General features: G+C 35.9%; 1 protein-coding gene across 9 annotated transcripts in view; it reads right to left on the bottom strand.

Moving 5' to 3' along the window:
* Nucleotides 1-22048, bottom strand: part of L3MBTL3 (L3MBTL histone methyl-lysine binding protein 3) — a 119739-nt gene that overhangs the window by 34549 nt on the left and 63142 nt on the right. For all 9 annotated transcript variants that reach the window (XM_082406145.1, XM_082406148.1, XM_082406147.1 and 6 more), the window contains 4 exons: nt 19521-19606; nt 17348-17458; nt 8586-8700; nt 5797-5899 (listed from right to left, as the gene is read on the bottom strand). In XM_082406145.1, the coding sequence (XP_082262271.1) occupies nt 5797-5899; nt 8586-8700; nt 17348-17458; nt 19521-19606 (415 nt within the window). The remainder of the gene's footprint in view (nt 1-5796; nt 5900-8585; nt 8701-17347; nt 17459-19520; nt 19607-22048) is intronic.

The following is a 22048-nucleotide window of genomic DNA, read 5'->3' on the forward strand; positions in this document are numbered from 1 at the left end:
CAGAAGGGGAAGCCAGCTGGTTCCCACAGTAGGAGGTGATTAAAAAAAAAAAAGAAGATGCCACACAATGCAAATGAAGTGTACACAGAGGGATGGGCAATGCCCCAGACAGGTATCAGGAATCTGGTTCTAAATGTGCTCTGCAGCTTTATCCACAAGGAGCAGGCACAACTTGGAAGACTCCGTTTTCTCATTTGTAAAATGAAGATGACAACGACAAACAGTACCACAGACTGAGTGCGTTACCCGGGCTGCGTGCTTTACTTGCATCACCTCATCTAACTCCCACAACCCTGGGAAGTCACTCCTATTCTAATGCTCAGTTTACAGATGTTGAAGCTGCGGCTTTAAAAAGGGAACTTGCTTAGTATCATCCCATTAGAGTACGAACTCTGGCTGTCTCCTAATCGTTACACTACACTGGCAAAAAGTACCTTGCAATTTCCTTATGCCTAATCCGTGACCCATCTGAGAGCGCCACCTTCTAGCAAGATGCTACTGTCACGTAGCTGATATAAACTGAGGCAGTGCTTAACCTCTCTGGGCCAATTTCCTCACTTTTTAAGTTTATAAAATTCATATGCAGTTTTAAAAGTGAATGACTTTATAAACAGAGCAGTGCTGACCAAACTTCTGCAGAAAAAGTGGGTTCTCATTAGGCTTATAATCATTTCTAGTTTCTCGTCTACTAAGTTTCTAGTGACAAAACGTAAGTAAGGCATGGCTCACGGCACAACATGTGTACTTAGTCATGGGCACACGCATGTATACGTGTACGCACAACTCTGCCGTTACGCAGGTCCTCACAAGGCAGGGGAACAGATTCACGCAGGATTACACAGCTCTCTACCGTAAGGGCTTTATTAGGGTGCACGCTGTTCTCTTAGCAAACAAGTCCGCATCTGCTATACAGACAAATACTCGTCCCACTGGCCACTGTAAGAAGGCAGTTTTTCCTTGTAAAGACTGGTCCAGCTTATTAGGAAAGGTGGGAAAACTGCCATGTTCACTGCTTTCCCCTGCCACCTTTAAAACCCTTTTAGTTATAAATACACTTATTTAAACAACTGGACAATGTCTTCAGTTTTCTAAGTGCTCACATAATCATTCTCACACTCTGTCGAGACAAGAACCTATAAAATACATGCTCTATCCAGCCACTGTGCTTTGCATGAGAGTCTAGCGGTTAAGAGTAGTGACTTAAGTGCCTCAAAAGCCTGGGCTGAATCCCGGGTCTGCCACTCTCTGATCCTGGGCACTCTCTCAAGCATTCTAAATCTCTCCTCCCACTTCTGTAAAACAGAGATTAGAACAGTGCCAGCTTTACAGAACTGCTGAGAGAATTAAATGAGATAACAGATCTAAGTGCCTCGCAAATAGGAAGCCACAAAAAAAATCTTGCCCAGGATTATTATTTTAAAAGGAGAAGAAGAGTAACACTTAACCCCTACTGTGTAAAAGACCACCAGCAAAAATAAGCAATAGCATTAAAAACTCCGTAATATGCCCCGTTTATAGAGGCTCTCTGCTTCCCTCAGGAAAAGGTGATGCTTCTCTCCGAGTGCGACTCATTCATGCCTCTCCAAAAATCTGTTTGTACCACACTGTTCTCCTTAGAAGTAGGGGCCCTCTCCTCGGTACAGCCCATCACCTAACCCAGTATCTGCCTACAGCAGACACTCAATAAGTGTTTGTTCCATGAATGGATGGATGCTGAACGAATATGATGACTATAGTTTGCAGGTATAAATCCAGAGTTACCAATTTTTTACAACTCTCCATGGACTTTATAAATATCCTTTAAGGTTGCAGGAAGTACTCTCTGTTTTTTTCTTTTCTTATTTAATTTCACCAAGATAAAATCTTACACAGGAAACATTTACTTCTGAAGGCATTAGATACGTAGAACATTTAGTTTTATATAACTTTAGTTATCCTTTAATCTCCTCCCATTATGACCTCTCGGTAGGCCAAATGAATGAATCAACAAAGGGAAACACCATGACACAACCAATATTAATGCTGCCTTGCTAGAGATAGAATTAAGTCATCTGGCTCCTGAACGTCCCTAGAAAGGAGAACACCATATCCACATCCAACTCACTCCCTGACTGTTTACATTTTAACACTGAAAAACATCACATTCTTACATTTCATTGTTGAGAACACATTTCTATTTCTAACACTTCCTAGATCAAATACAACTATTGTAATTTCTGGAGACTCTATAACAACACATGCTAGTCAAAACACTGGCTTTTGCTTACATGTTCATAAAATTGATTATTCGTGCCAAAAGAACAACTTTCCTTGTTATCTAAGCAAAGAATGCATGTTTTGATTTATGTGGTTTCTCAGTAGATTAATCCAAAGAGAATTTTCTCGTTATGTTTTCCTAAGCACAGCATTCTCAGTAAGGACAAAAATAAGCGCCAGTGAAATGAACCTTTTAAAGAATAGCCATGATGCAGCAGCTCTTCCACAAGTCCACCAAGGAAATGGAAAACAGGCTGTGACTAGTAAGGATTAACATCCTGCCAGATAAAGAGCTTTGAGTGCTGAAAAGAGAACAGCATATTCAGGGAGACTAAGAAAAGCCAGCTGAAAGGGCTGAAAAGAAGGGAATATAGGACACGGGCAGGAGCTGACACTAGTTCTCTGGATCGCATCCCTGACCCAGAGTTATATACAGATCTGCCGGTTATGTCTGATACGTGACAAGGAAATGAACACAACTCCTTTATCAATGCATGGCTTCTAAGCCATGAGGTATACTTCTTCCTCTCTCATTCCAGAAAACAATGAGTCATTCCCCACTATGGTTCCAATTATACTGATAGATTTTTTTTTTTGGATCACATTTCTCCATAACATCTTTCATGATTCTCCCCATAATTTCTCCCTTCATTTAGCAAATACAACACTTCATCTTTGAAAAAAGACTCCAGAGATAATCACTGAAACTTTGTGAAATGGGTGTGGACCAGCTGAAGGACCCTCAGAGGTCCACAGCACACTTAGGGAAAGGCAGTCTTAATGAATGGCTGGTGCCATCAGGCAGGGGACAGGGCTGTCACCACAGACCTTGCTGTGACAGGCAAACCTCTCTGCTCTCCTAAAGAGATTATGGACATTGTTACAAGGTGGATTTTCTTCCCAGAAGACCAAAAAAAAAAAAATTCTTTGTAAATTTTTCATTGTACCCCCAAAAACATAATGTCAGTATTCACCCATTTTTAAGATTTCGTTTTTTCCTTCATAATTTGAGCAAATTGCCTTTGGTTCAATGAACATCTTGGGGTTGTACAGTAGAGAGGTACATATGTCAAAGTTTCAATATTAGTTACTATTTTGTATCTTATATTTTAATAAAATTATGTACAGCTTTTATAGGTCCATTAGTCCCTGAGTTCTTTGAAGGCTGGATCTGTGACTAATTCAGGGAGCCGTGCCCTGAGAGTCAGTGAGAGGGGGGTGGTCAAGGGCACAGTTAGACTGGGCACCATTCCTGGCTCCCCCCTCACCAGCAGTCAAGTAGGCAAGTTAGAAAAACCTCTAGAGTGCCATGGTGGCTTCATCAAAAAAATGGAGGAAATAATAGTTCTATATTATAGGGTTGCTTGAAGGTTATCCAATACATGTAAAACAATTAGTGCAAAGCTCAGAGAGAGTAAACAAATGCTCAATAAATCTTACTGAAAAAAAAAAAAAAACCGCTGCTCAAAAATATTTACTAAATGAAAGAATTTATAGATATATAATGGAAATTTAGCATACTAATGAGTTTTTGGACTTATATACAGTAGTCACTCCCTATCCGTGGTTTTGCTTTCTGTGGTTTCACTTATCTGAGGTCAACCAAGGTACGAAAATATTAAAGGAAAAATTCCAGAAGTAAACAATTCATAGGTTTTAAACTGTGCGCCATTCTGAATAGCGTGATGAAATCTCACGCTGTCCCACTCTGACCTGCCAGGGAGCAAATCACCCCTTAGTCCAGCATATCCCGCCCGTTAGTCACTTGGTAGCCACCTAGGTTATCAGATCCACTGTCGAGGTATCACAGTGCTTGTGTTAAGTCACCCTTACTGTACTTAATAACAGCCCAAAGTGCAACAGTAGTGATGTTGGCAATCCAGGTACCCCAAAGGGAAGCCGTGAAGTGCTTCCTTAGGTGAAAAAGTGACAGTTCTCGACCTCGCGAAGAAAGAAAAAAATCATATGCTGAGGTTGCTAAACTCTACAGTAAGAACGAATCTTCTATCTGTGAAATTTTGAAGAAAGAAAAAGAAATTCGTGTTAGTACTGCTGTCACACCTCAAACTGAGAAAGTTAGTGTGTAATAAGCACTGAGTTAAAATGGAAAAGGCATTAAATTTGTACAATGAGCTATTTAGAGAGAGAGAGACCACATTCACATAACTTTTGTTATAGTATATTGTTATAATTGTTCTATTTTATTATTATTGTTGCCAATCTCTTACTCTGCCTAATTTATAAATTAAATTTTATCACAGGTATGTATGTATAGGAAAAAACATAGTACATATAGGGTTCGGTACTATCTGAGGTTTCAGGCATCCACTGGGGATCTTGGAACATATCTCCCACAGGGATAAGGGGGGTAAGGGAGATACTACTGTAATGCCTAAGAGTAATCCAGCTGCTTTCACTTGCCAATACTGAATCACTTCTAAGATGCAGTATTTTTATGTCCCTTTAATCATACAACTTTTGGTGTGCAGTCATACAAGCCATGAAAAGGATTTTTAAATGGATATTTGCAAATGGAATCATTATTCTGTCTATGCACAGACTTTTACTCTGGAACCCACTGAACCCCATAAAAAAACTTGGCAGGAGTGTTGCAAAAGGAAGATAAGCAGCATTTGAGGCTGCAGAGATTTAAGAAAGAGGAAATTATATAAAGATAAAATAGTCACACCAATTTAACAATTCCTATTAATTCTTAGAGGAACAGGTAGTGAAATCTTCAGATTTTTTAAAGACCTAGATTCACAACCTGTATAAACTAGGTAAACAAGGAATCATTTTTATTACTGGGCCATCCAGTTAACATACAGTTAGAATACTTATACTGACAAATTATTATTTTAATATGTACGTGAATTAGGTGATGCCTCTGTCCTCTAAAAATCCCAGTTAAATCACAGAAATTTCTTACTATTTCAGGAATATTTTAACGTGTCTACAAAGACCCCAAATTGCCTAAACAATACATCAAATTTCAAATGTACAAATTTGGTCTCTTTCTTTTAAGTTACTTAGATGTGAGAGAAAAATATTGAAAAACTCTTTATTTTTGACAATGTATTCTGATGTTTGTCTATTTATATTTGTGCCTTTTGTGATCTTTGCTGCTAATCTACAATAATCTCACCTCTCGATATTCAAATTGTTGTCACCCAATCATAGAATATTCTACCAAACAAATACTTCAACAAGGCCTGCCCTCTTCTCATTATTAATAGTCAACCCAAAACGACTATTTCAGAAGTTCAGTATCTATAAAACTAATCAGGTTGCCAAGAAAAGCCAAGTACCTAGAGTAAATCTATTTTAAATCATGAACGCATTCTTTCCCAGGCAAATTTAACTACAGATACACTCTTCATTTTTACATGGTCACCATGGTAACCACTTTTCATACGGATCTGAATGCAGAATTAGTTAATATCTATTTAGTATACATAGAAATCATTATCTTCCACATACAAGGGACAGGCACCCTCTGACCACGTAAGGAATCTCTACCTGAGTGGCAGCACCACATACCTGTGAGGGCCCAGGTGTCTTGCTCTCTTAAAATGGCCAATCCCTTTACATCCTGGGGTCGAGCATCCACCGTGTTCCGAGGCTTCCATTAATTCTAAGGGGCCTATTAAAAAGCCAAAAAAAAAAAAAAAAAAAAGCAAAAATTTAAGGCTATAAGAGTCAAATGTCTTGGATCAGAATAGAGAAAAAAAATCCAATTTTTCAATCAACATGTATAAACAGAAAAAGAAGGTCCTACAAAATTAAAAATATGCTTTAAGTCTCTACTTCTAAAGGTTTTCCCCTAGGACTTTGTTCACACTTCAACAGTGAAATGGTAACCTTTGATCCAACCCTCTTTCAAAATGTCACAAATTCCAGAGATACCGAAATCTAAAATAATGAGATGATTCTAAACATTCTGATCAAGTAAATAACATAATTAATATATGAATACCTGCACACTGTGAAAACTTCAGAGAATACACCAGGATACAGAAGAACAGTTACAGATCCCCTCAAGCAACTCCCCTCACATTTCATTCCTTTTCCTGACTAATCATGTTAATGCGTAAGCTTCCTAGATGTTCCAAGCATTCCCACATGTATCTACATTTGTATATATACATGTATCAAGTTTTTGGTTTTGTTTTATTTTGCCACATAAAAGGCACAACATAGATATGTACGATTCTGAAACATTCTTCTTTGGTCTTTAACTTCATGTCTTATAAATCTTTCCATCTCAATAGTAATATTTTTATGACTGTTGCATTGTAGCTGTAGCATGAGTGCACCATAATTTATTTAACCAATATTTGTTTCCAAGGTTTATTATTTTAAACATACTGTAACCGATACCATGTCTGTGCATTCTGGTGCCCTTATGTAGCTTCTATGTGGCATCCAGAAGTGAAGCCACCAGGTGGGGAAGGCATGTTAAATTTTTAAGAAACCCGACAATAATGTATTTGCTACATTTTTCTTTCTACAATGTATTTATTTTCCTCCAAAACTGAGATCTGGTATGTCAAGTTCTCAGTGTACCTTTTTAAAAAAATTGAATTTAACTGAAATTTTTATTGAGGTGACTGCAGCTTTGCATGCAGTTGTATGTAATAATACACAGGGAGATCCCTTCTACACTTTGTCCAGTTTTTCCCAATGGTACTATTTTGCAAAACTATAATATAAAATCACTATTAGTATATTGACATTGATACATTAAATTCTGATAGTCTGACAAATTGTCTTCCAAAATTTAGTACTAGTTTTAAAAGATGATGATACTGTTAAATAAACGAAAGTCTAGAAACACTCTACTTTTTCAAATATTAAATTTTTTCTTTTATGTATTTTTGACTATCAGGTAACTAAAAATGCAGTAAGAGGCAAAAGGATTAACCAAAGAAGAAATGTACAGTAGAGAAGTATTGGGTTGGCCAAAAGGTTTGTTCGGTTTTTCCCATAAGATGGCCCTAGTAGTACTTAGTTGTCTTTAACTTATTTCAAAACAATTTTGTTAGATTTTATGTGACAGCTGTCATATTAGCATGCATTTAAAAAAAGACTTATCAGAATTGGTGAATTTTTGTGTAGCCATTTTAATACTGAAGATGGAAGAAAAAAAGCAACATTTTTGGCATATTATGCTTTATTATTTCAAGAAAGGTAAAGCACAACCAAAATGCAAAAAAAGATTTGTGCAGTGTATGGAGAAAGTGCTGTGACTGATCGAACATGTCAAAAGTGGTTTGTGAAGTTTCGGGCTGGAGATTTCTCACTGGACGATGCTCCATGAGACCAGTTGAAGCTGACAGCGATCAAATCGAGACATTAATTGAGAACAATCAACATTATACCAGGTGGGAGATAGCTGACATACCCAAAATATCAACTATCAAATCAAGCACTGAAAATCATTTGCACCAGCTTCGTTATGTTTATCGCTTTGATGTTTGGGTTCCACATAAGTTAAGCGAAAAAAACCTTCTTGACCATATTTCTGCATGTGATTCTCTTCTTAAACGTAATGAAAACATTCCATTTTTAAAACAAACTGTGATAGGTGAAGGTGATGAAAAGTGGATACTGTACAATAATGTGGAACGGAAGAGATCGTGGGGCAAGCGAAATGAACCACCACCAACCACACCAAGGGCCAGTCTTCATCCAAAGAAGGTGATGTTGTGTATATGGTGGGGTTGGAAGGGACTCCTCTATTATGAGCTCCTTCTGGAAAACCAAATGATTAATTTCGACAAGTAGTGCCCCCAATTAGACCAACTGAAAGCAGCACTCGATGAAAAGCATCCAGAATTAGTCAACAGAAAACACATAATCTTCCATCAGGATAACGCAAGACCGCATGTTTCTTTGATGACCAGGCAAAAACTGTTACATCTTGGCTGGGAAGTTCTGATTCATCTGCTGTATTCACCAGACATTGCACCTTTGGATTTCCATTTTTTAGGTCTTTACAAAATTCTCTTAATGGAAAAAATTTCAATTTACTGGAAGACTGTAAAAGGCATCTGGAACAGTTCTTTGCTCAAAAAGATAATTAAGTTTTGGAAAGACTGAATTATGAAGTTGCCTGAAAAATGGCAGAAGGTAGTGGAAAAAAAGGGTGAATATGTTGTCAATAAAGTTCTTGGTGAAAATGAAGAATGTGTCTTTTATTTTTACTTAAAAACTGAAGGCACTTTTTGGCCAATCCAATAGAACGAGAAGGTAGAGGAAAAGAAAATATTAAGCACACTACACAAGAAAATGGAAACATTTCTTTAGATTATCACTGTGTCTCTTACTCAAAGGAGGCTGAAGAGGATGCCCGGTTTTTGAACACCAACCGACGGGGTGAATATCAGGAGAATCTGCATCTATCCAGTAATCATAGCAACTATTCCAGCCATCAAAGTGAACCTGGATAACAAAAAGAAATTAATAGTATAATTTAGGTCACGAGAATTCCTACAGTAAAAGTTTTGCCCACCGTAACCATCTTCATTCTCTTCTAACTTATATAGTACATTTAATATCCAGATAAATTATTTTAATTATTCAAATTACTTCATCCCAGTACGAGAAAAGAGGTACTGTTGAACTACCTTCGACATATTATCTAACCATAATTAAATGTCTTGCCAAGGGCACTTTTTGGGTAATACTTCTACAGACATATTACATGTATCTCTCACTACTATAAGCAGTTTGAGTACCTAACATCTTCATATGAGCAACACTAAACACCCAATAAATATTATTGAGTAATGAATAAATCAGGGAAGGGAGGGAGGAGGAAGGGAGAATAGAGAGGCAAGACCTTTCATATAAACGTCAAGTCTCCTAGAATTATGCTAAAAAAGACTTTAAAAAATTCAGTGGATGGACACCCAATTTACAAAATATGCCTCCATCAAATGCATTTTAAAATATTTTTTCTCATAAATAATTACAATATCTCTCAAAGAGATTTTACAGAGTGGTCAGGGCTACCAACTTTATTGGCCACCATGTAAAAGGGCAGTTAGTCTTTCAGGCATGGTTACTAAGGATCAGCTACATATCTTTCAAGTATCACATATTTTTTATCTTTTAGAAGGAAAGGATATACTAAAATGTTATATTTTATTTTAGATCAAGTTTGCCAGCTAGATTTCCTTCTTAAAGTCTATGAATCTCTTACTACTAAAAACACAATAGATGCCAGATGGATAAAAAAATCCAAACATTGAAAACTGAATAAAAGTTCTAGAAGAAAGCATACATTAATATATTTATCTTGGAGTGCAGTAGCCTTTGTAAGCAAGACACCAAACTCAAAAGCCATAAAAGAAAAGATGGATCAATTCGAGTACATCAAAATTTAAATCTTCACAATGGCAAATATTGCTGCTGGCAAGATGGAAAACCCAAAAGAAACCTGAAAAACACATCTGTTAACATGTGACAAAGTACTTCGTTCCTTAATTTGTAAAAACACCATATATCAGTATAAAAAGATGAAAAATCTAACAGAAAAGATGGAAAAGATACAAGTGGCTCATAAACAAGAAAATAACTTGTTAGTAAATACATGAAAGGACAATTTCACTTATAACTAAAAAACTACAAATTAAAATCACAGGATGAAATTCTTCTCCTTTCAACCTGCCAAAATATTCCATTTTGGTGACTTCTAGAGCTGATAAGTATGAGAATAAATGGATGTTCTCATAGACCATTGACAGGAGTCTTGACTGGTGAGATATTTCTGGAGAGTTATTTGGCAATAATGGATCAACAGTTAAAATATATCATCTTTGACTTGATAATCTAAATAACTCAACTCACTGTTGTAGTAGAAAGCAACCAGAGTGTCTACCATCAGGAGACTGGTTAAATAAATTATGGTATATTTATATGATGGAATAGTACAGAGTTATTAAGGTATGTATATATGGGTTCAATATAATGTCCATTGCACTGACTCTACTTTCTCAAGCTTAGAAATTAATTAATCCTAGAATTAAATCCCACAGAATTCCACACCTGCAAGAAATCATGGATAATACTTTAAAGAGGAGAAAAGATCACAGAGCTAGTTAGGAGGAGTAAGAGGCTAAAATTCATGGATCCAAAATAAACTTGTTCATCATTCACATACATTGCATATAAAAGCAGCACTTAAAGAAAGTTGTTTAACTTGAAACAACCCTTTCCTTTCCTCTGATCAAATATAATGTTCAAACAACACAGAATGATATTCATGGTAATTTTCTAAAGTTTATGCTATCAGTGCCACCAATAAATGAGCAGTCATAATTCACAGTATTATAGTTAAGTTTTAGGTATTCTAATTCTCAACTAATCATCAAGTGATAATGCTCTATTTTACTGGATACACAAAACTCTTATGTTTTCTCGTCTTGCTGTTTCTGAATTTCACTTCTTCTATACTGGAATCAATGTTCCCATAACTCATGTTCCATTTGTTAAATTTTACAAAATTTAGCTATCTTCCTATAGCAAACAAACTCAATCCTAACAAGTAAGTGGTTCTCCAACCTGGATATACACTAGAATTACTCATGATTATTGAAAAGAAGAAGAAAAAAAAAAATACAAAAATGGCTGAGCCCACCAAGGAGGTTCTGAACTTATAGGTATAGCTTGGGTTCTGTGCACCTATATGTTTACTTAACTTCTAAGTAACTCTGCTGTGCACTCAGAATTGAGTCCCACTGATAGTAAACAGGACACTACTGTACAGCAATATAGACTCCAAAAATGTTAATATCATCATAAATAATAGGGTTCTTTTAAAAATTTCCTCCCATATACCTTCAAGAATATGTTGGAGCTACTATATCTTGTGATACCATAACCCCTTCCTACTTTTCATTAAAACTGACATCTCAGTTTGGCAATGAAAAGTCATCTATCTTAGATGACAGATATACCTTAGTTACGTAAATAAGTCTAACATCTCCTACAAACTAGGTTGGCCGGCAATCGGGAGAATCTTAGTACTTTAAGGTTAAATTTCAGAGTTAAAATTTAATTTAGGGCTTCCCTGGTGGCGCAGTGGTTGAGAATCTGCCTGCCAATGCAGGGGACACGGGTTCGAGCCCTGGTCTGGGAAGATCCCACATGCCACGGAGCAACTGGGCCCGTGAGCCACAATTACTGAGCCTGCGCGTCTGGAGCCTGTGCTCCGCAACAAGAGAGGCCGCGATGGTGAGAGGCCCGCGCACCGCGATGAAGAGTGGCCCCCACTTGCCGCAACTAGAGAAAGCCCTCGCACAGAAACGAAGACTCAACAGAGTCATAAATAAATAAATAAATAAATAAAAGAACGTGAATTTCTTTATTAAAAAAAAAAATTAATTTAAATATTATGAACAGAGGTAACAATACAATTCTCTAAGTAGCAAATGCACTTAAAAACTGCTACCTAATCATTTATATGTGGAATCTAAAAAATAATACAAACGAATATATATGCAAAACAGAAAGATACCCACAGATATAGAAAACAAACTAGTGGTTACCAGAGGGGAGAGAGAAGGGGGAAAGGACAAATTAGGGGTATGAGATTAACAGATGCAAACTACTATGTATAAAATAGATAAGCAACAAGGATATATTGTACAGCACAGGGAATTATAGCCATTACTTGTAATAACTTTTAATGGAGTATAATCTGCAAAAATACTGAATCACTACACTGTACACCTGAAACTAATAAAATATTGTAAGTCAAGTATACTTCAATTAAAAAACTGCTATCTGAAATTATGTGAACATTAATAATATATACAAAATTAATATTAACCCTAATTAATATTCTTACTCTGGCAGCCCAGATGAAATAAATTTATTAAAGTTTATATAATTTCATTTCATCTTTACTACTTCAGTCCCTGGCACATTAAGAGGCTTTAAACAAACAAAAAATCAGACATTCTAGTAATGGTAACTGATAGCTTTTCTCTTGCTGGGTCCTATATTGAAATGAAATCAAATGCCTGACAAAGAGAAAGAGAGGAAGATAAACAAACATACCACACAAAATATTTAAACATTGTACAGAACATAAAAAGACATCCAAAAATATTTATAATAGAAATGTCCCAGTATAAAAACAGTTAAACATAAAAGCAACTCAGCAACAAGGCTGAATTTAATTAAAATTCTAAAGAAAACAGACTATTACGTATCAAAGCATAGTACAGATGATTTAACTTACACATATTTAAAATTATAGTTTAGAAAACTGAATACATTTTTTAACCTAGGAGTGTAATTTGGACCCTTTATAAAAACTTCATACTCGTTATTGAAAATTTCAAGATTAAGACATAATATTTTTAGAAAGCACACTATTTCTTTTTTAAAAAAATGATTTAGTTGTATTTTCTGTTCAGGTGAAAGGCAACTCAGTAAAACACATTTTAGACCCAGGTGCTTATTTCTGCTCTCTTCTGAAATGAAAGTTATGTTTGAAAAGGTATAAACCCAGAAGGACAAATGGAGACGGAAAGTAGCTGATAGGTGAGAAGTGGCGACGATGTATGTGGAGGGCAGAAGCAGATGAAGGAGTGCTGACCCACTGATAGAGAGTGGGTGGGTTGCAACCCAGATGCCTAGAGAGGGAATGCAGGTCCAGAGTGAACTGGCTCACAGTGCAGAACCCAGAAGGACTCAGTATGGAGGCAGCAGGTATGTGAGGAGGTCTGGAAAATGATAGCATTGGCTCAAACTCTGAATATGGAGTGGTTAGACCTCTAGGTCTGATCCTCTATGCCACCCACCAAAGTAACTGCCCCTTCAGCAACCCTGCAGGAGTAGAGGCTTACTTTCTAGAGACATAAGCATGGAGGTTTTAAACTCCAGGACAATGGTGACGGGCCAGACAGCAAGCACAGGGACTGAGTGAGAGCCTGTATCCTCCAACCCCATCCTTCTCCCTGCCTCACACAGCGGCCACCAAGTTTGCCGCTCCCTAGGGAGGAGACTAGAAGAAACGGAAAGGCTCTAGACCAAGAACCCAGATGCTGAAGAATGGGGACCTCCCTATGAAAAAGGTGGCTCTCTGCTCTCTTTTCCCACATGAAGCCCAACAGCCAATAACGCCCACCTTTTTGACTAAAAACAACTAATGTTAAGCGCCTTTTCTTACTGTGAACAGCCAATCAAGGACTTGACATTTGAAGAGAGGCTCTAATGTGAAAGCAGAAGCCAAACTAACTCAAAGAGGAATTTAGAGAAAATAAAAGGAAGCAGAAGGAAAACTATCACTGGTGTCCTCAGATAAGAAACAATATTGCTTCAGGAAATAAAAAGAGGATGCCATTTTGAAAGGGGGGAAGGGAGAAGACTAGAAAATAAGAAAAAACTCTTGAAAATTAAAAAAAAACATAGTTGTAATTAAAAAATGTAATACAGGATTTAAAAAATAGACTGGATATCTCTAAGCAAGTAGAAAAAAAAAAATCAGAGAAGCATAAGAAAGAAAATATAAGAAAATTAGGGGGTCCATCCCAGAGGTTTAATACCAGAGTAGCAGGACTTGCAAAAGAGAACAGTGAGAGAGAAGGAAGTCATCAAAGCAATAATGTAAGAACATTTCTAAAAACCAAAGGATATGAAACTCCACAGTGAAAGGGTATTATTAGTGCCCTGCATGATAAATGAAAAAAGACCCTCACACCAAGGCACGTCACCACAAAACATCAGAATATCAGGGACAAAGATTGTCTTGAGAGTTTCCAGAGAGAAAAGGTACATCACCCAGAGAGAAGGAACCCAATGGCCTTGGATGTCTCAAAAACCAGCACTTGACGTGGGAAGACAGCAGAACAATGCTTGTAGTTTCTGAGGGGAAATGATTCTCTACCCCATCACAGTATGAATCAAATGAAAGGCTAGTATATTGACATGTTCAGATATGCAAAGAGTCGAAAAATATGCCTTTCATACATCCTTCCTCAGTAAGTTACAAAAAATTTGTTTCAGCAAGGTAAGAGAGTATACAAAGAAATACAAAGCATGAGACTCAGGAAAAATGAATATACAATATAGTGTGTTGGCAAAGAGGCGTCTCAGGATGAAAGCTGTGTGTGAGGCTGAGAGAGTAACCACGCTGATCAGAATAGGTGGCTGTTAAGCTGTGGGAAGAAGGGTCCAGGAAAAAAAGAAAGATATAGATGCAAGATTCAAAAATACACTTGAGCTTTTTGACCAAAAGACTTGTCAGATTTATTGGAGCGTTTGTTAAAATCTAGTAAGAACACAGACAATTTAAAATCAAAATACAAATTAATTACTGACTCTAGGAAAAACCAAGTATCATAAGAAAAAGACTCCTCTGCTCAGCAGTGAACAAGATTTGTTTATGACAATAAACATGGAAGAGTTAAAAAAAAAAAGAACAAACACTGTGAAATAATTACTGAAAGGATAAGGCGAAGGAAGGATGACAAGATCTAAATCCTGAACTACCAAAAGAGGAAGGAAATAAATATATTTAAAATTGATGGATTCAGAAATAGCAGAATGCAGCTATTATTTTTTTAAACTGCAGATCAAATGTCATAAGCAACAGCCAAAAGAGTTGAAAGTTCTTGCCTCTGGGGAATCAGACCTGCCGGTGGGGATGGAGACGGCAGAACAATCTTACGTTGTCACAAAAACATAAAAGACAAGAGCAAAAATATTCTTGTCATTTTTCTTCAACAGCAAAATATACTAGGTTTAAAAAAAATTAACTGTAATAACTCAGTGTGAAATATTATGTATTACATAACTTAAAAAGTTGATTTTATTTAACTTAAGAGTTGAATTTTATCCTTGAGAAACTTAAAATATTACACTACACTAATGACTTCATCTCTATTCTCTGCTGCCTTGTCCTTCCTGAAAAAGAAAAAATAAGCGTTCTTGCTATATCATCTCCCATATTATTAGAAAAACTTCTACTGTTGAAAGTGTCCTGTATTTTCACAAGTCTCTGATGAATCCTCAAATTGAGTTACTGTCACCTGTTCACTAACCTTTTGTGCACTTCATAAAAAAACAGATATTTGTCCACTGGTTTATGTTTAGCTATGAAATTCATTCCAGTAATTATAAAAGATGATTGTCAACTATATACCTCATTAGCCAGTTCTTTTTTGTGTATTAAAGATTGACCTGGATGTTGTACTGGAAAGAGAATTCAGCCAGAAGCAAAAAGAGCTGCTTTTCTCATTAACTAACTGAACCATCCACTTTAGAGTATTTGACCCCTCTGGACCAAAATCACAAAAGTAATATGTGTTCCTGAAACCAGGTAATTAAAAAGAAAAACCTAATCACTTATAATCTTAACAGAAAATCACTGTCATTATTTTGCTTTGTTTATTTCCATAACTGCTTACGTATGGGTGTGTGTATGTATATATATATATATATATATATATATACACACACACACATATATATACACATACATATGTATATTCTTTTAAAAGACAATACCAGACATTACATATAGTATTAAACCCGAATTTCTCACTTGCCAAAATTAAATATTCTTCTAAAATATGAAACAGCATGTAGACGTACAGTCATTTATTTTTACCCATCTCCCACTCTGCTTATTCCCAATGTTAAATACCATAAACCACTGGCTCTGTTATATCCTCCTTGCAGCTTTTATCTTTGCATATTCCTTTTGGTTATTCCTTTAACATAAATTCCTAGGACTGAAATTCCTGAATTAAAGGGTAAACAACATTCTAAGACTTTTGATGCCTATCACCAAACTGCTCTTCAGAAAGGCTGAGACACTTTATACTTTCACTAGCTGTATATGGGAATAAACTTTCTGCACCCAAGCCAAAACACTTCTTTTTTCAATTCTGACCAATTTGACTTATAAAAATAATGTATTACTTAATTCTACATTTCTAAGGAAAACTAACAAGAAAACACACTTGAAAAAGATTAACACAGGTCTTCCATTACTTCTAAAATTTTCTAAAATGTTATATGATTACGCAATCTTAAAAATAGTGAATTACATGCTAAAAGTTCTATTTTATGGAAATACTACATTTGTACAGGATTTTCATGTTATTTATAATTTATTTTCCTATATATTATCTCATTAGAGATACATGAAGATCTGATTTATTATTATTTAAAGAACAGGAACTTAGACTCCTATAGCTTAGGACCGTGACTTAGTTCTGCCACTGCCCATAATTAATAAGTAATTTATTCTGTGCCTCAGCCTCATCGATAAAGTAATGACAATAACATAAATCTCCCACACTGTTATCACCACAAACATCAGATAATGGAGGAATACTCCTACCCTGTAAAACTCCATGTAAATCTAATGTCTTGCTGCTATCATAACTAGTATTATTCTTAACAGAAATTCTAAATGATCCTGTGAGGTAAGTAGAATGCACATCATTCTGGTTTGAGAGTGAAGTTAACGCTGAAGCCAGAAACAGAGACGAGAGCCTGAAGCTCCTCACCCGGAACTGCTACTACACTTCACTCTATCGCATTTGGACATGGACTGAACCCATCTTCTTATACGTTTGTTTACTTTATGAGAGGTACTTGACTTTTATTAATCTAACTCTAATAAAATCTGACTTTATTTATAAAAATATTTCTCTTAACTTGTCCTATATTAAAAAGCAGGATATTCTGAAAAGTCGACATGCACTATACCCCATAAGAAAACACTGACCTTAAATATTTTTAAAAAAGAACACACTACTGGAAAATGAAGTATTATATCTTCTCCTGAATAGATTACCTTAATATGATGTATCTACTTTTTTCTTCCAAATATATAATTAAAATATTAAAAGTCAGTCATAATTAAAGAGAAAACTTATGTAAAGTAAAAAAGTGGAAAGATACTGACTTACAAGGATGTGTGCAGCCACTTAATTTGCATATTTCTATGGCTTTACTAATTTAATTCTCAGACTTCACAAATTAAATGTCTGCTAAAGTTTTCATCTAAGATGTCTTGTTAAAAAAAAAAAAAGACAAAACAAAACCACAACAGAACACTTACTTTTATTCGGTGATCATCCGTGTCTGCAACTGTTGCTACTCTAATAAACATGGGATTTCTTTTGTCTATGATCTCAAGCTTCATTTTTTTCTGGAATCCATGTGGAGGTTTCTGCCATAACAGAAAATTTTATACAGTGAGATTCAGAGGAAGGGAAGGTGAACTCTATGTCACAAAGACAGAATTAAAAAAAAAAAAAAGATGAGCTATTACGAGAACTAGCCTTTCAAACTCAAGTTCCTAGAATGGCTTTCGACCTCACTCTCCCTATCGAAAAAATAATCCCAAATCTCATGGCCAAGCCCACAGGCAATAGAAACAGCCTGAGCAACTAGTCACAGGAGCAAACAGAAAGCCAAAGATCTTAAGATGAAATTCAAAATACTATGGTTTTTTTGATTAGCCATAGGAATGACGAGTTTCTTCTCATTAGTTGGAGGTGCCTTGGCAAAAATCAACAAACATGAAAATTATTTTTAAAAAAGAGGGGGGGGCTTCCCTGGTGGCGCAGTGGTTGGGAGTCCGCCTGCCAATGCAGGGAACACGGGTTCGTGCCCCAGTCCAGGAAGATCCCACATGCCGCGAAGCGGCTGGGCCCGTGAGCCACAACTACTGAGCCTGCGCGTCTGGAGCCTGTGCTCCGCAACGGGAGAGGCCGCGACAGTGAGAGGCCCGCGCACCGCGATGAAGAGTGGCCCCCGCTTGCCACAACTGGAGAAAGCCCTCGCACAGAAACGAAGACCCAACACAGCAAAAATAAATAAATAAATAAATTTATAAAAAAGAGGGAAGAACCTTCAAGTGGCAAAGATGAGACACAGAGATTAGAGGTGGTAGTGAGACCAAAAAGCAACAGATGTCTTTTTAAGAAGAGAATTAGCAATCAAGACACGCAAGATGGAATTGCTCTACTAAGAACAAGAACGAGAATGAGGACCTACAGCTACCTACACCTCAACACTCAGCAAAAACCCATCAGCCTCTGAAAAATTTACGGGCAGAAGGCAAGGTGATTGCTAATGGGTGTAATAAAAGTGTTACTGTGAAAATCAAGTGTGAAAATTATGTAAAGGATGCAGAACAATTAATGCAAGGTACCTAAAGGCCAAACGAGAGAAATCTTAATTTTCTCTCTGATATCACTGTGACACTAGATATGCAGACTGAGCTTGATGTAATTTTATCCAGTTCAAAGCAAAGTGCAAAGCAGCTCTTCTTTGTACGAGGCTATGTTAAAGTTAGAGAGTCAGGTAAAATCCATAAATATGACATGACTCTAAACATTACTCATTTATAAATCCTGAATTTACTCTCAGATGGAATCATACATATTCTTTGATATGGCTTTTCTTCATGTAATATAGTTTTTCCTCTCAAAAATTTTGATGTTCTTTTCTTATGTATTTGGGTCCATGCCTACTAATTAATTCTATCATTAAACATCCTAGAAATTTATGCACAAAAGGATCCATTAAAGAAAAATGTTGTTTATGATAGACTGTTCACATTTTTTTTTTTTAAATTAAGTATTTAAAATATCTTTCTTTTCCTTTAAATTCATGGGAAAATACAAAGTATAAAGATGTATGAGATTTAAAAAATTTAAAAATACATTTCATTTCTTATTCTTCCCTTGCACACAACTGAGGTTAACTTTGAATCTTAATATGCAAGAAGCAATGACCCAGAGTTAGAAAGATACTATTATAAAAACAGACGACCTTGCATTTTGGTAGTCAAACATGCTGATTTATAGCAATAAAAGAAAAAAAAAAAAAAGCCCAGCATCTCAGCTTGTCATAAACAAACCCAAAGGAATGATCAAATATAATTTTCATTATAAAACAATATCTCTTCCTGTTTGGTCTTTCAGAATATCTAGCTGGAAAAACAGAAGTGTGCTGTACAACCAACTCACTGCAAACCAATTCAAATATAAGTATTTTCCAAGGAGACTTTCAAGTCCAAAATGGAAGTATTTTTTAGATGCCAACAACAAAACCCCCAGTAACAATTTTGCCTTTCAAAACTGTAAAAATTCAGAAACATCTTCTTTGGTCTTCTGTTTCTCTCCTATTCCTGTTCACGAATACTCCTTCTGTTCTTAAATTTCAATGACTGAACACTATCATCAACACAAATTAATCAAATATTGTAAAATATAATATCTCACCACTTTGAAAGCTCTTGCAGGAGCAGGTAAAGAATTGGTTTCTTCTAAGTATTTATCCCAAGAAAAATGTTTCACATTTGGATAACCTAAGAATAAAAACAGTAAATCCTATCAGGTTTAACCAAAATGATAGTGAGAACCACAAACCGACCTATAAAATTATGAGATATTGTTATCATTATAATGAAGAAAATTATGTTCATATTACACAAAATAACTTTAAACTGGCTACACATTCAGAACTACTTGTAATAATGAAACCATTTTCATCTAGATCATGATGTCTTTATTAACTTTTAAATGAAAATTTAATATATACAATTTGCATTCTCAGGTAAGGATAGTCTTAAAACACAAAATACACACAAACATAAATACCCTTTAAAGTCTAGCAATTTTCCTTCTAATAATCTAGGAAAAATTTCATATGTGTATACAAAGAAAATGCACCATTGTTTGTAAATGTGAAAATGTAAAAACCAGTTAAATGACCATCAATATAGAAATGTGCAAAATATATATATATAGTAAGTGTAAAATAGAAAGCATTTATTAAAAAGAATGAGGCACGTTTATATATATCAATATGTGAAATATTCCACATAGTCATATTGTTAGGCCAAACAAATAAGTTAAAATAAATCCTGGAACAGTATTAACAAAATGTCTAAAAACAAATATCCTTTCTCCCTCCCACCCTTCTTTTGTTTCCTCCAGAGTCCAAAACCCAGTAGGAAGACATGAGTAGGAATTAATGTTGGCCCAGTAGGGTAGGAAATTGGCTACTTTATATAGTCCCCTTTATGGGGACTGAAAAAATAAGTAAATATACTGGAGACAATAGAAGCCAGATTTCTCACTGGCTAAAAAGAGAGGTATAAATATGAAAAGTGAAAAACCAGAATGAATTCAGTGGTGTTGGATGTGAATTGAAGCTAATGGTATAAATTCATGGTTTTCAATATCTACAAATGCATATAGAAATACACATAAATTTTTTATATGTTTACATAACTATATTTCCTATGTCTACTAAGAGGCCGGAAGCAGCATTAGTCCAGTAGCAGTGAGCACACCTAGTGTCTAGGTCTTAGTGTCTAAATATCATTCTCTATGAAAAGGAACCATGGAGTCTGCGAGAAATGGGTGACTTCAGGGTTGGGTCAGGGAAAGCACAAGATAAGCCTAGCTGTAGCAGAAAATAGGAAATTCTCCAAAAAATGATAAAAAAAAAACATGTCAAAAGGACATAGAAATCAGCTTAAAGGGGCTCCCACTGGCCAAATCTGGCCATAAAAATAAATAAGGTACTGTAGTAATGGATTATAACCCATTGATGACAATAGTAATGTATGGGTCCATGCTGATATAAATAAACTGAATGATAAATAGGAAGATGAGAAAACTATTCTTTGCAGAAGAATGTCAACTAATTATGTACAAGGAATGATGAAATCAGAAAAATTACCATTTAGCAACTGTCAGAATAATTCACACTAGAAATATCAACAGATGCTAAAATTAGTGAGTGACATGGGAATGAAGTGCAGGATATTTATACAATCTCAAAGTGTCTCCCCCAAATACTTATCAGTTACAGAGAGAAAAAAAACGACATCTGTGAAGAAGCCTGGTAACTACCACCTTGATCAATTACTAGTAAAAATCAACCAGTAATGACACAAACGGACATCAAGTGCCACCTGAGAGGATGCAATGAGAACACAGCACTGTTTCTGTGATATTCCTGCCAAAAATGCATACCCTGGGTCTAATTACGAGGAAGCACCAATCATGCCCAAATTAAGTAATATTCTACAAAATGACTAATCTGTAGTCATTAATTCTCAAGCATATGGCGGTCATAAAAGTCAAGCAGAGCCAAGTGAAGGAGACCAGAGAAATATGACAACTGAGTAATATGCCTGATCCTTTGGCTATAAATGACATCTCTGGTACAACTGACAAACTTGAATGGGTCTCTGGTTCAAGGGTATAGATGAGCCACTTACTGTTCTTGCAACTTCTCTGTTCATTCTACTGAATTATAAAAGTCCATGAAAGGAGACAGAAGACTTGGTAATCTGCCTCACATCAGAAGTCACTAATAATGCCTCACACCACCCCTTCCCAGGGTACCTAACCCAGTGCTGTGAAGACACAGCCAGGAACCTGCTGCTCACTCGTCCTGTTTATTTACTGGATCCCTGATGATGACAAAAACGATGATAAGAAAAAAAAAGATCATTATCAAACTGGGAAATCCAAAAGAATCCTCACAGCAATTCAGATGGTGATAGTGGCAATCACTATTCACGGCTCCTAATATGACATAAGCCACAGGACTCAGGAGGACTGAATGGGAGAAATCTTCCAGGCAGCAACACAAAACCATTTTGGGCCACAAAACCATTAATACCTTGCTTTAACACTTTACGGTTTATGTAAATGCTCTTTCATCTTCAAAACAGCTCTGTAAATCAGTAAAGGACAGGAGCTTTTATCTGTGAACATGGGAGAAAACTCAG

This window comes from Balaenoptera borealis (genome assembly GCF_965194805.1).
Source record: "Balaenoptera borealis genome assembly, chromosome: 9".
NCBI classification, from domain to species: Eukaryota; Metazoa; Chordata; class Mammalia; order Artiodactyla; family Balaenopteridae; genus Balaenoptera; species Balaenoptera borealis.